Source organism: Histomonas meleagridis (genome assembly GCF_020186115.1).
Source record: "Histomonas meleagridis strain 2922-C6/04-10x chromosome Unknown contig_15, whole genome shotgun sequence".
Lineage (NCBI taxonomy): Eukaryota > Parabasalia > Tritrichomonadida > Dientamoebidae > Histomonas > Histomonas meleagridis.
In genome coordinates, this window is record NW_027150778.1 from 429,268 (window position 1) to 442,099 (window position 12,832).

The 12,832-nt window shown below is 30.0% G+C and overlaps 5 protein-coding genes across 5 annotated transcripts; 3 read left to right on the forward strand and 2 right to left on the reverse strand.

Moving 5' to 3' along the window:
• On the forward strand, positions 1-1,290 carry GO595_001848 (RCC1 repeat-containing protein; the record flags this gene model as incomplete). Its single annotated transcript, XM_067914692.1, has 1 exon — positions 1-1,290. One exon carries the CDS (start codon positions 1-3, stop codon positions 1,288-1,290), a length of 1,290 nt encoding a protein of 429 aa, XP_067778097.1.
• Positions 1,291-1,653: 363 nt separating this feature from the next.
• Positions 1,654-2,217, forward strand: GO595_001849 (ras-related protein Rab-22A-like; the record flags this gene model as incomplete). Its single annotated transcript, XM_067914693.1, has 1 exon — positions 1,654-2,217. The coding sequence occupies one exon, from the start codon at positions 1,654-1,656 to the stop codon at positions 2,215-2,217; it is 564 nt and encodes a 187-aa protein (XP_067778098.1).
• A 163-nt stretch (positions 2,218-2,380) lies between these two features.
• GO595_001850 (CUE domain containing protein) lies at positions 2,381-2,827 on the reverse strand (the record flags this gene model as incomplete). Its single annotated transcript, XM_067914694.1, has 1 exon — positions 2,381-2,827. One exon carries the CDS (start codon positions 2,825-2,827, stop codon positions 2,381-2,383), a length of 447 nt encoding a protein of 148 aa, XP_067778099.1.
• A 662-nt stretch (positions 2,828-3,489) lies between these two features.
• GO595_001851 (proteasome subunit beta type-4-like) lies at positions 3,490-4,158 on the forward strand (the record flags this gene model as incomplete). Its single annotated transcript, XM_067914695.1, has 1 exon — positions 3,490-4,158. One exon carries the CDS (start codon positions 3,490-3,492, stop codon positions 4,156-4,158), a length of 669 nt encoding a protein of 222 aa, XP_067778100.1.
• Positions 4,159-4,238: 80 nt separating this feature from the next.
• GO595_001852 (Plexin repeat family protein) lies at positions 4,239-4,622 on the reverse strand (the record flags this gene model as incomplete). Its single annotated transcript, XM_067914696.1, has 1 exon — positions 4,239-4,622. One exon carries the CDS (start codon positions 4,620-4,622, stop codon positions 4,239-4,241), a length of 384 nt encoding a protein of 127 aa, XP_067778101.1.
• Positions 4,623-12,832: the final 8,210 nt, after the last annotated feature.

The window sequence follows — 12,832 nt, forward strand, 5'->3', positions numbered from 1 at the left end:
ATGGGTCCTATTCCCGATGGGTTTCTCTACAAGGAAGGAAATTACATAAAGCCAGGAAATGTCTGGATTTGGGGTCATCCATCCACATATCTTGGAGTAAAAGGCGACTCAGAGAAAGACGTATGTTATCCAGTACAAATTACATCATTAAAAAACATTGTTTATTGTGATTGTAGCTCAACTGAAACAGGAGTTGTTACAAAAGAAGGATTTCTGTACACATGGGGATCTAATTACAAGCATAGATTGCTTCAAGATATTGACGACACTATTTACAGCTCACCAACCAAAGTTTCTTCACTTTCAAATGTTTCCATATTTCATATATCCGAAACTCATTCTTGTGTTATTTTAAATGATGGGACATGTCTTTTATGGGGGTCAACTCTTCACGGAGCCCTTGGAAATGGAGAAGATGGTATTAATGTTATTCGAAAACCAATTCCTGCGGTTTATAATGGCGAAATAATTAAAGTATCACAAGCATGTCTTTCATACTGTTCAACAATGCTTCTTAGTTACGAAGGAGAAATTTTTGTTTCCGGTTCGAATGAATATGGAAAAATTGGTCTTGGAAAATCCATTGAAAAAACAACACACTTTACCAAACTCCCATTCCCTCCATGCCGCTACATATCAATGGGCTCACTTTACACATTAATTATTACATTTGATAATGAAGTTTTAGGATTTGGAATTGGCAAAAACGGGAATTTAGGAATTGGGAAGAGGGTAAATATACAGTACGAACCAATTCGAATTACTTTTCCTACAACTGCCCCAATAATTAAAGTATGTGCATCAATTGAAGAAAATACCCCAACAACAATTCCAATATCTCAAATTGATGGGAATGAAGGCCCGACAAGTTTTGCATGTGATTTGGAAGGGAGAATTTATGGGTTTGGCTCATCGCATAAAGGGAAACTCGGAAATTTTGAAAATAAAGTATTGAATCCGCGTAACGGCGATGAACTTTCACCGTTTTTGATCGGAAGCATCACACGGGACACAAAGAGGAAAAATTGTTATTTCCAAGGCGAAGAAGTTATTCAAGTAATTTCTTGTCATATACATTCAGCTGCTTTGACGAAAAGTGGTAAACTTTACACTTGGGGATGTGGAAGCGGAGGAAGGATTGGACAGGACGGGTTTATATTTAAGGGAAGAAAAAGAAGACTGAAGTTTTACCAAAGCAAACCAACGGCTATTGAGACATTTGCAAGAAATAAAACTTTTGTTTGTTTTGCTGCATCAGCAAGAAGCCACATGATTTGCATCGGGAAATAGAGACGAACTTAAATGGTAAAATTTAACTTGTGCGGATAAATTAATTTAAACATTCTTTTTGAAATTTCATATTTGAGTTTCCAAACACCGCTTACTAATAAGTGCCTTTGATAGATCATTGCATGTTCATGTGAATAGTTAGGAATGAACAATTGTTAATAAATTAATTTCTTTATGTGAAATGATTTTATTGATTCGATTAATAAGCTTAGATATTAAAGGGTGAACTTGTGTGTTGGCTCAAGGATGTTCTTCTTTTAAAAGAAGAACAATATTGTTTTTTGTTACTTCTAAGCATTGAGCGATTTTTGGGCCACCCTGAAAAAAACGTTGGAAAAATAGAACGATAGTATCAGACAACCAATGGATGAATGCAAGAAGATTATCGTTGTTGGAGAGGCATCAGTTGGGAAAACATCCATTCTAAATAGGTGGCTTCACGATTGTTTTTCGTTTGAAACCGCCCCAACAATTGGTGCTGGAATGTCTCCTATGGAAATTAATGTCGACGGAAACCCTCAATTATTCCACGTATGGGATACAGCAGGGACTCCGCAATTTCGATCAGTTGTACCTATGTATTGCCGGCAAGCTGCAATTGCTATCATAGTGTTTGATATAACAAAGCGAAACACGTTTGAAAAAATACCGGAATGGGTGTCTTTTGTTCGGGAAAATGCAAGTCCGGTTTTTGTTCTTGTTGGAAATAAAATTGATTTAGAAGATGAAAGAGATGTTCAAAAAGCAGAAGAAGAACAAACAGCAGAATCCATAGGGTGTAAATGCGTTGAAGTTAGTGCATGTACAAACGAAGGAATGAAACTTTTTATTGAAGAAATGGAAAATGCTGCCCGAGATTCTCTAAGAACTTTCGTAAAATCGCAAAGCAAACAAATAGAAATAAGCAAGCCGGGGTGTAATTGCTAATGATTTCGGTAAGAAATTATTCATTTTTTTAATATCAGAAAATATTATGTAATCTAGAATACAATAGAGTAAAATATTAAACAACTCAAAAGTATTTGTTGAAAATTGTGTTTTCGATGATTTGGAAAAATTGGAAGATTTCAAATGAACTTTTAAGAACATATTACAACTGAGTGTATTGAGAGTGCATGGACAAGAATTTGTCTTTAAGCTTGTCCCATCCGGATTGTGATTGTTGTGGATTAAGAATAGGAATATCTTCACTTTCTGGTAAATCAGATGAAATTGAAGGATCAGTTCCAAGGGGGACTAAGTCAGCTTCTGTCTGTAATGGAGTAAAATTATCCAAATTTGCTTGAACTTTTTCCCATTTAATACCTTTTGGCCAACGGAGAAAATCATCCGGAAATATATGATCTTGCGATCTATGTGGCTTCGTGTTAGTAGTGCTTTTTTGAGTTGGAACGCTTGGTTGAGGTGCTGGGATCCTAAGAAGTTTATTAACTGCAGATTCAACTACACCACGGCATTCTCTGAGGACCCTCCTAATTGTTTCAGGAGAGTGGTTTGGGAACATTTCTTGAAGGGAGCGAAGAGCGCTCGAAGACATAATATTTTATGCGAACGTTTACTGTTAACGTTCTCATTTGTAATAAAAAATTAAAAATTAAAAATTAAAAAAAGATTATCTGAATTACATTTATTCATAAAAACACCGGCGCCCGCTGAGAAAATAAAAAAAAATAAATTAAAATATTAAAATGCAGTAAATAATATCATATATACATATTAATATGATGTTTCAAAAAATCCAAACAGCCAGTTTGAGATAGAATGTACAAAGCTTATTATAAACCTTGAAGTTTTTCGAATGGTTGTTTCTTTTTGTGGTGAAATATGATAAATACTTTGGGCAGAAATTCTTGTTGAATCAGCTAAGAGCTGGCACTTTGTGGAGAGCTTGCTAATATTATCCATACACTCGAAAATATCATAGGTACTCTGTTCAATATCGAATAGATTTTGGTCAATACAAGCTGAAAAAAAGCCAACTTCTTTAGATTTCCCTTCTACCTCCTGCATGTTATTTTCATCAATCTTTTTCTTAAATTCATCAATCCAATCATTAATTTCCATTTGATTTTATTGTGGAATTAATCCGACATGTGATGTAAAATAATTAAACATACAAAAAGATTTAACGTGCGTTTCTTTTCGACCCGCCCAATTTTTTTTTTGTGAAATTGACAAGGTATGTTCGAACAATTTTAAATGAGTCAACCAATTCAAGATGTTCAAAACCCAATCACCTCAGCGAGCTCTATAGTCGGAATAAAGTATGACAATGGTATCCTTTTAGCATCAGACAAAGCAGTTTCATATGGAAGTTGCTTTAAATTTGCAAATGTATCACATTTTCATCAACTTACTCCATATCTCATTATTGGTTGCTCAGGCGAAATGGCTGATTTTCAAGAACTTATTGATTCTCTTACTAGTATTGTTCGTAAATATGAATGTGCACATAATGGAGAAGATCTGACACCATCCGAAGTTAGCAACTATATCAAAAGACTTATGTACCAAAAGAGATCAAAATTAAATCCTTTAGTTATGAGGTGTATTCTTGCTGGTGTTAATCCAGATGGCTCTTTTTATTTGACATCTACTGATTTATATGGATCACAATGGGAAGATGATTATGTTGCCTCTGGATATGCAGCTCACATCCAAGGCTTACAACTTCAGAATGCGGTCAAAAAAACACGTGAAGAGGTCTACGAAGCTATCAAACAAATATTTGTCGGGTTAACTGCTCGTCACTCAGTTATGGCTGGGCCAATAGAGTTCATTGATGTTACAACGAATGGCATACATTTTGAGGATCCAGTTGAGATTCAACCAAATTGGGAAATTATTGATGCTACTTGGGATGAGTAAATAATTCATTTTTTTGCAATTAATTGGTTTCGTGTAAATTTTGGATAAATATGAAAATGGAAATATATCATTTTATAGATTTAAAATTCGACACTGACAACGGTCTTGTCGGGATTTGGTTGGAATAGACGTGGGAATATCCAGACCCAAAACACCAGTGCTGCAACAGCAATGATTCCAACACATACGCCGACGATAATTTTTGTTGTTGTGGGAAAACTAAGTGATGAAAGGTCCTTACACTGGGTAGTACCATTTGGAATCCAAAGAACACAATTTGAGCCATACGGTCCTGCAAAATCTCCAGGAAGACATGCTTGGTTATCATTGCACCATCCACAACTAAAATTGGCGTCTTCTGCCTGGCTAATGCAATTCATACAATCAGTTCCATTTAATGCCATGCAATATTCTTCAACTGTAATTATTGATGAAGCAAAAGAGAAGAGCGCAAAAAACCACATTAAACGATAGCCTCAAAATTGAACCGAAAGAGCACTTTTTGTATTGTTATATTTGTGGTTAACCGTTCAACTATAGGGCAAAACAGTTAACTTTTTCTATTTTAAAGAATTATTCAAGTTGGCATTCAGGCATCAATATGAAGATTTTCATGAATAATTAATAAAACATAATTTTGTCTTGATTCTTGTATTGAAAATTTTTATGAGTACAAAATGATATTGGATAAATTTTCTTATGAAAGTCGCACTCCAGTAAATTGAATAAAAAACGATTAAATCCAGTACATGTAAACGGTCGCCACCGAAAAAATATCATTTTGTTATTAATAAATCAATGCATATTAATAATTTTAATTTGTAAACTCACAAAATATTTTTATTAATGCTCTTTGTTAATTACTTGATTATCTTAATTCTTTTGATCAATTTCAATTTGAATTAAAAAGTTAAGATATTTCTTCGTTACATTTTTTAGAATTATATAATCTTTCTAAATTTTCCATTAATTTTGATTCATATTCAGTTAATATTGATTAATTATCATAATAACATGATAATTAATTCAAATTGATGCCAAACACGCATAATTAATTTTATTTATAGTGGGGACGTAAAAAGTCCCATCCATCCAAATTTTTTTATTCGGTTAACTATATATTTAAATTTAAAATGATTATGAATAAAAATTAAGATTAATTGTGGAAATATATCTATCAACCTCATCAATTTCGTCATTCCTTAGTGATGCATAATGAAGCGATGGATTTAATCCAAGTGCTAATTATAAATCCAGACGATATTTTTCACAGGTCATTTCCCACCTTAATATCATCGATTGATCGAATGCTTTCACTGCATCCCTCCATTCAGGATGAATATTCAGCTGATGAACAAGATCACTGATGAATCGAAAAGATTGTATCACGAATGATCTCGATCCAAAACAATCTCTTTCTAAGTTTAATGATACTTCTTTGAATTTCTATAGTACACTTAGTAGTGCTTTTGTTTTATCCCAGAAATCATCTGGAGGAGGTGCTGTACCATTACTTGTGAGAAATTGTATTATTAATGGTTGCAAAGCATTAACTGCTTTAACCATTGAATAAATACTATACCATCTAGTTTCTGTATAAGATGGAATAGATATTACATGAGATCCATTCATTATTTTACAGAACTGCCTAAACACTGTACTACTTCCAAGATCTCTTTGAATCTCTTTGATGTCATCAAATGCATTACCTGCAGCTGTAATAAAATCTTGTAATATAAGATTCAATATATGACAGTAACATGGTGACCATTTTATTTGAAGCATATCACTCGTAGCTTTCATCACAGGCGCTGAGTCACTAACCATATCTGCTATTTGATTATTTTCAATATTATATTGGCTAAGGCATTCCTTTGTGATATTTGATAGTACTTGAGCTGTAGCATGCATTTCTTCAATTGGTACAAGATTCAAAGTATGAATGTTATAATTTCCTGGGAATTGACAGTGTACTTGAATACCTAGAAATTTTCTGCACATTTTGTCATTCCATTCATCCATTGAAAGACAGATTTTCTAAGCATGAGGTAATCTTGAGCCCATTATATTCCTGATTGTATCAGCTGTAGAAGAGCAGAATGATGCAAGATCTTTTCGTGTATGTATACCTGGAAACAGTTGTGCAATAATATCATTATCTAAAATTCTGAACGGTAATCCAGATGTTAATATGAATAATCTGAATAATCGATTTCTTTCATTGTTAGATAGTTCTAATTGTTCTTCGATAAGTTCATGGTGTTTATGTTTGATGTGATTGTTTAAGTTTCCAATTGTGGCATTCATTGAATGCCATGAATTGCACCGTGTACAATAGAAATGAAAAGTATCAATTGTTGGAGGGATCGTTTCTATGTTTGTAATTAAGACAATAATGAATAAATATTTTATATTTCTTGACCAACCATTTATAATAATCGAATGCGGATGATTTGTAATTTCTAGGTCAATTGATAGGTCTGCTGCTTGAGAGAAATGCTTATAACTATTTATCATTAATAAAAGTGAGATCAATAAGGGCAATATTTATATTCTTCTTATCACAATTTCGATAACGATATCTTTGAATGATTTTTAATCGACCAGAACCGTTAATTTATCGATAAAATCAATTAATATCGATAAAAATAAACCGTTTTTATCGATGTTAAATCGAAAAAATCGTTTATCGAATTCAATTGATCAATCGAAAGCCGATTATATTATTTTCACATCATGTTGATTATTTTCGGGGAAATACGTTTCAATATGGCCGACCGTTTTCTATCGTAAATTTTGAAATATAAGATAAAAAAAACGAATTTTTTTTAAAGGAAGCATCCTTTAAATTCTATGTTGTAAAATGTTGTGTTCCAAGAAATATCGATATTTCTTATATGTACATTTTAATTTTTTTAATATAAAATAATATAAATAATTAAAAAGAGTATTTATTCAATTATGATTGGTATCATTTGAAATATCATAGGATAAAATTTGTATGAATTATTCAAATAATTTTGTACATTTTCCCTTGTAACATTTTGAATTGCATCATTTATTGCTTCTTCAAGAACCTGAAACCGAACAACTCCATTTTTTCCCAAAAGGAAGATTAATCGTACCTAGAAGTATTTGATTTTTTGTCATGTAAATATCTTTTTACATATGCTCTAATTTGACTTAAACATCTTTCAATTAAATTAAGATATGGGGAATATGGTGGTAGAAATAAAAGTACAAACTGAGCTTCTTGGCATAATTTAAGTAGTTCATATTGTCAATGAATTGAATAATTATCTAAAAATTAAGACAAATTTTTTGATTTGGTTATTTTGTTATTAAATCATTAATCAAATTTTTTAAAATATTCTTCAAATTGAATTGCATCAACATTATTTGTTTCAGTTTCATGGTATACCCAACCATAATTTGGACTAACAGCTGCTAAAATATTGATTTTTCTACATCCATCGATTAATGATGATTGAACTGCTCTTCTTCCAAATTTAGATCTTCCCATATTTCTTCTTGTCAAAATTGTAAAATTTGATTCATCAATGTAAATTTGTTGAATACTCTCTGATAAATTTGTCAATTGATTTAAATAATTTACTCGCTGTTGAATTATTTCTGGTGTATTTGCATTTGCAGAAACATAGCGAAGCTTTTCATAAAAAAACAAAATTTCCATTCAAATGACAGTGAATTGTAGATAAAGATATTTGATCATTTGGTATTTCAAACTGTTCTAATAAAGCATTTTTGATTTCGAGAAGTGTTGATGCGCTGTTTTATCCCACATAATTTATAATAAATTCTTCCATTTCAGGAGTAACGATTTGATGATGAGAACATCTTCTATTTAAAATTGGTGGACAATTAAAATTATTCTCCATAATTTGGTGAGTTCTTCTTCTAATTGTCCTTGAAGACATTCCAAGAGCTGATCCTACTACATTAGGATCTTCACCATTCACAAATGTTTTTGTTAAAGCCTCTAAATCTTTGACACGAGGTATATATCTAGGCATACAAATTTTAAAATAATAAACAAATACAACATTTTACAACATAGAATTTAAAAGATGCTTCACTCAAAAAAAATTCGGTTTTTTAATCTTGAATTTTTAGATTTATTATTAAAAACGGTTGGCCATTCTGAAACGGAAAATGGCCAACATGATGTGAAAATGGTATAATCGAATATCGAACGATAATACGGTTATTTATCGATTTTTATCATTAAAAGCAAACCGTTTCATCGATTTTTAACGATTCCCAACCCAGTGGCACTGGTTTAGTTGCCCGATGGTTTTTGGAAGTGACCATTTCATCAACAAAGATTTAAACAACAATAATATTTCTCTTTACCCCCTTTTATAGATATTTTATACATTTTCGTTTTGAATTTCAACTTCCGATGCAGTTTGTTAAAAATTTTCCATGAATATAAATTCTTCATTTAACGAACTCCGATATTTGACTACGTTTGTTGCCATATTTGATAGCTATCGTTGCTATATTTCAGTACATGGAAATGATCGGCGTTATTCAAATATAACAACAGACTTAGTTAAAACTGAACGATAAGATTTCCAATTGGAAATTGTTTGGTTTATTCTATAAAAAGTAGCACTTTTGTACTTCTAAGGAATTATGATATGAAAAATAATCGTTGCAATATGGCACGATTTCCCCCGTTTGAAAGTGTCTAATTAAAATTAAACCAAATATTCTTCATGTCCAGATGTTTAGTAAATTTTTTTGATCCTAATTGTTATTTTATTATGACTTCATTTACAAGAGATCCTTCTAAAAGTGACACTTATTCAACTCCTATCGTTAGGTGCGCCTTGCCCATTTTGTTCTATTTTTGCCAAAATAGAAAACACTATAAACTTTTTGATGAGATAAATATGATTTCGGATTGATATTTATTTTTTGATTTCAGCAGAATATAAATCCAAATATGGAAAAATTAATTATTTTGCTTTTGTATCTTCTTATAAAATTTTATTCGACTCTAGATAATCTTTTGGGGTTTGAGAAAGTTCAAACATCACTGAACTTAGAAATTTAGAATAAAAAAATATAATAAGTTATTAAATAAAATTATAACATTAGAATTCTACAAATTTATTCAAAAAAATATCTTTCATATAAAATTTTACAAAGAATTAAATCAAACTAATGAATATCTTTAGCATTAATATCAATTCCTTCTTGTTCAAGTAGTAATTTAACTATTTCTGTATATAACCTTTTTCAGATGCTAATATAAGTGCTGTATTAAATAATCTAAATAATTTCCAAATATTATTTTGAAATATAAAATTATCAAAATAAAATTTATCTTCAGCATTAATATAAATTCCTTTTTGCTTTAAAATGTATGTAACAAGTTCAATATTTTCTGAAAATGAAGCAAAAACTAAAATATCTTCTGGAAGTTGATTATTTTTAAGGAAATATTTTAAAAGAAAAATATTTCCAATTTTTGCTGCTTCATTAATGATATTTTCATTGATTTTCATTTTTTATTTTTCTAAATATGTAAAAATTTCATAATTAAAATATGAAACACATTTTTCTCCTAATTCTTTGAATTTATCAATATCTTCAATTTTATTTTCATATATGTATTTGAAAATATCATTTCGATGAAATCCAATTGCAGTTTCATATGCATCTTTAAATGATAAATGATTTTGTTCACATAAATGAATAATTTTTTCATCTCCGCCTGCAACTGCATATTTACCTGTGTTTTCTACATTTGCTCCATTCATAAGTAAATATTTAAAACAATCAATTGATCCAAAAAATGCTACAAAATCAATTAATGAAACATTTTCTTGATTAACAAAAGAACATCTTTCATAAAGTGATGGTTCAATTTTCTGGTTAAAATCGAAGTCATTTTGTGCTGATATTTCTTGAAGTTTTTCTATTTCATCATTTCGAATTATTTTGGCAATTTCATTTGGGTTAACTCCTTCTTCAATATATTCCTTATGGAGTTCCCAATTATTCTTTGAAAGTTCTTCATAAGAAATATTTTCCTGATCAAATAAAGATTTACATTCATCTAATTTATCTTGATTAATATGAACAAAAAATGGTTTACGTATATTTTGAATGATTTTTGATTCAAGTAAGTTATAATTAATCATGTAATTAAGTAAATAAAATGATTCTTGTGTGTTTTTCTTAAGAAGAAATTGAGTCAGAAAATTTATTATTTTTGTGTTGATTTTCTGATTTTCTTCACTACATATAATCAAATTAAACTAAAAAATTGTTATTAGGTCATATATTTATCTCTATTCAGGTCTGAACATTTGACGTTTTATGTAATTAAAAAAATTAATGAAATAATTATTTATTCATAAATTTCCCATGATTCAGTAATTGTGTTCTCACTTAGATGTTCCCAAGCAGCTAGTAAATATTGAACTGTTTTTCTTTGTTGAATTTAGTATTGGGATCATTTTGATATGATTTTTTGAATAGTCTTCTTGCTGTTGCCTTTAGGCTCCCAAACACCAATCGATCCAATGGCTGTAACTCATCTGTTAAGCCTGCAGGGATGAATAATAATTCAATATTCAAATTATCAGCACACTCATGGATTTTTTGAGTTTGATGAGCCTTAAACTGATCAACAATCAAATATATCTTTTCGTCGTCATTTAAATTGTTTCGGAGAAACTTTAAATATTGCTCAAATGTTGATTCTGTTGTCCGATAATTGCTTGATCTAGTGGAATTGTGATATGAAATATCTCCTAAATTTTTTTCACTTCGCTCAGTTGTACACTTAGCAATAATTATAAGAGGTAGCTTTGTTCCATCAGCCTTTATACTTGCCATTACACTGATACTTTGTTTGGAGTTAGCATTGACATAGGCTTTAACATTGTCTGATCCTGTTTCAGAACAAGTCAAAATTCCTCCAGGAAAACTTTTCCGATTGTTTCATCGAAATTAATAACTCTAGATCTATCAACTGTTGATAAAAGTTCCTGAATTTTTTGGATGAATTCATTTTTTTCTTCATCAAATATTGTTGGTCTTCTTTTCGAGTGAGGTTTCCTCGATGAAATTCTATTTCGTTTCTCGAAGTCATTGATAAATCCTCTGCTAATTAGAAAATCTTTTTTGATCATTTTCTCATTAGTATATTTTTCGAGATAGGCTTGGTATGCAATGTCAATAAAATCTTCGTCATTTAAATATAAACCTTGAGATAAGAAATTCGCAACGATATAATCTTTAATTGCAGTTTCTTCTTCATTAATGAATATCCGATGACTGATGCCATGGTTGTTGTCCCATGGTCTCCATTTGTTGTTTAACTCCATTTTCTTTCTTCAATATTTCAACGTTGATTCTGGAATTTCTGATTTTTGAGATAATTTGTAAATTGATTCTGAACTATTTAGAATTTTGTCAATAACTATTTGTATTTTCTTTCTGACGTCTACCGACGCGTGTAATCATTGTGTGGTTTCCCACTGAATACAGGTCTAACTTGCATCTTTCAGATGTCGATTCAATGCCATTTATTAATTATTTTGACTAGCATTTAAAATTTGAATACGGCGAATTGGAGCGACACCAGGGTATAATAGATATTATAATTTAAGCTCAAAATTATAAAAGATATTTTATTTGAAATTTGATTTGTAAATAGTCCTATTCATTAAATTTATACATTAAATTAATACAAAGTTGTGAACATAAACAAAAGTTTAATTTTGAGTAAACAAAGCTTAGTGTTTGATCCCAACTTCAATAATTTTTAATGATCGTTGGGACCAAAATATGTCTCGGTAAAACTGTAGTACTGATTTGATTGAAACAATTGCGGCCAATTGTTTCGCCTGAATTTATAACAGAATAACTGAGGTTAAGGCTTGAAATTTTTATTAAAACATGAATTCAAAAAAATTATTACAGTTTTGGAAAAGTAATAAAAAACATTTTCATTTGAAATAGCAAACTTCAAAATTGAATGGTATAATGTGACAGCACTTTTTGCAAACAATTGAGTTAATTTTTTGCCACTTGGTGGAAGGGACTTTTTCTGGCAGATGGGGGTTTTTCCATTCCTGTACCGAATTTTCTCCAATATTTCAATGCAAAATATGTGAGTTTTTATGAAAAATTTGAATACTGATATATCGGCTTTAACCGTAAAAATAATTCATATTGATTTCAAACGAAACAACAAATATCAATATTGATCCTAATATCCAATTACTTTCTCAACTCGAAAAAATAGTTTTTAATTTGACACATAAAAATTTTGGGTCATCAATTGAAAATACATTAAAATTAGTTGACTTAAATTTTCCATTTTCATTTAATCTAATTATTAGTTATTTAGTCAATTCTACATCATATATGTCCAGTGATTTAAATGACTTATATTTAGAGTATTTAGAACAAATTCAAATAAAAGAAGAAAACTTTAATAAAGATTCTCCAAACATTTTGAAAATATTTGGTGATTATATATCTGGAATTAACACACAAGAATCATATTATTTAATTGATAAAATGATTAAAAAAAATATCATTGATAAAAGTGTTATTCAAAGCATTAAAAATAAATATTTTGCACACTATAAAACAAAAAATGAAAATAAAACGAGATATCATGGAG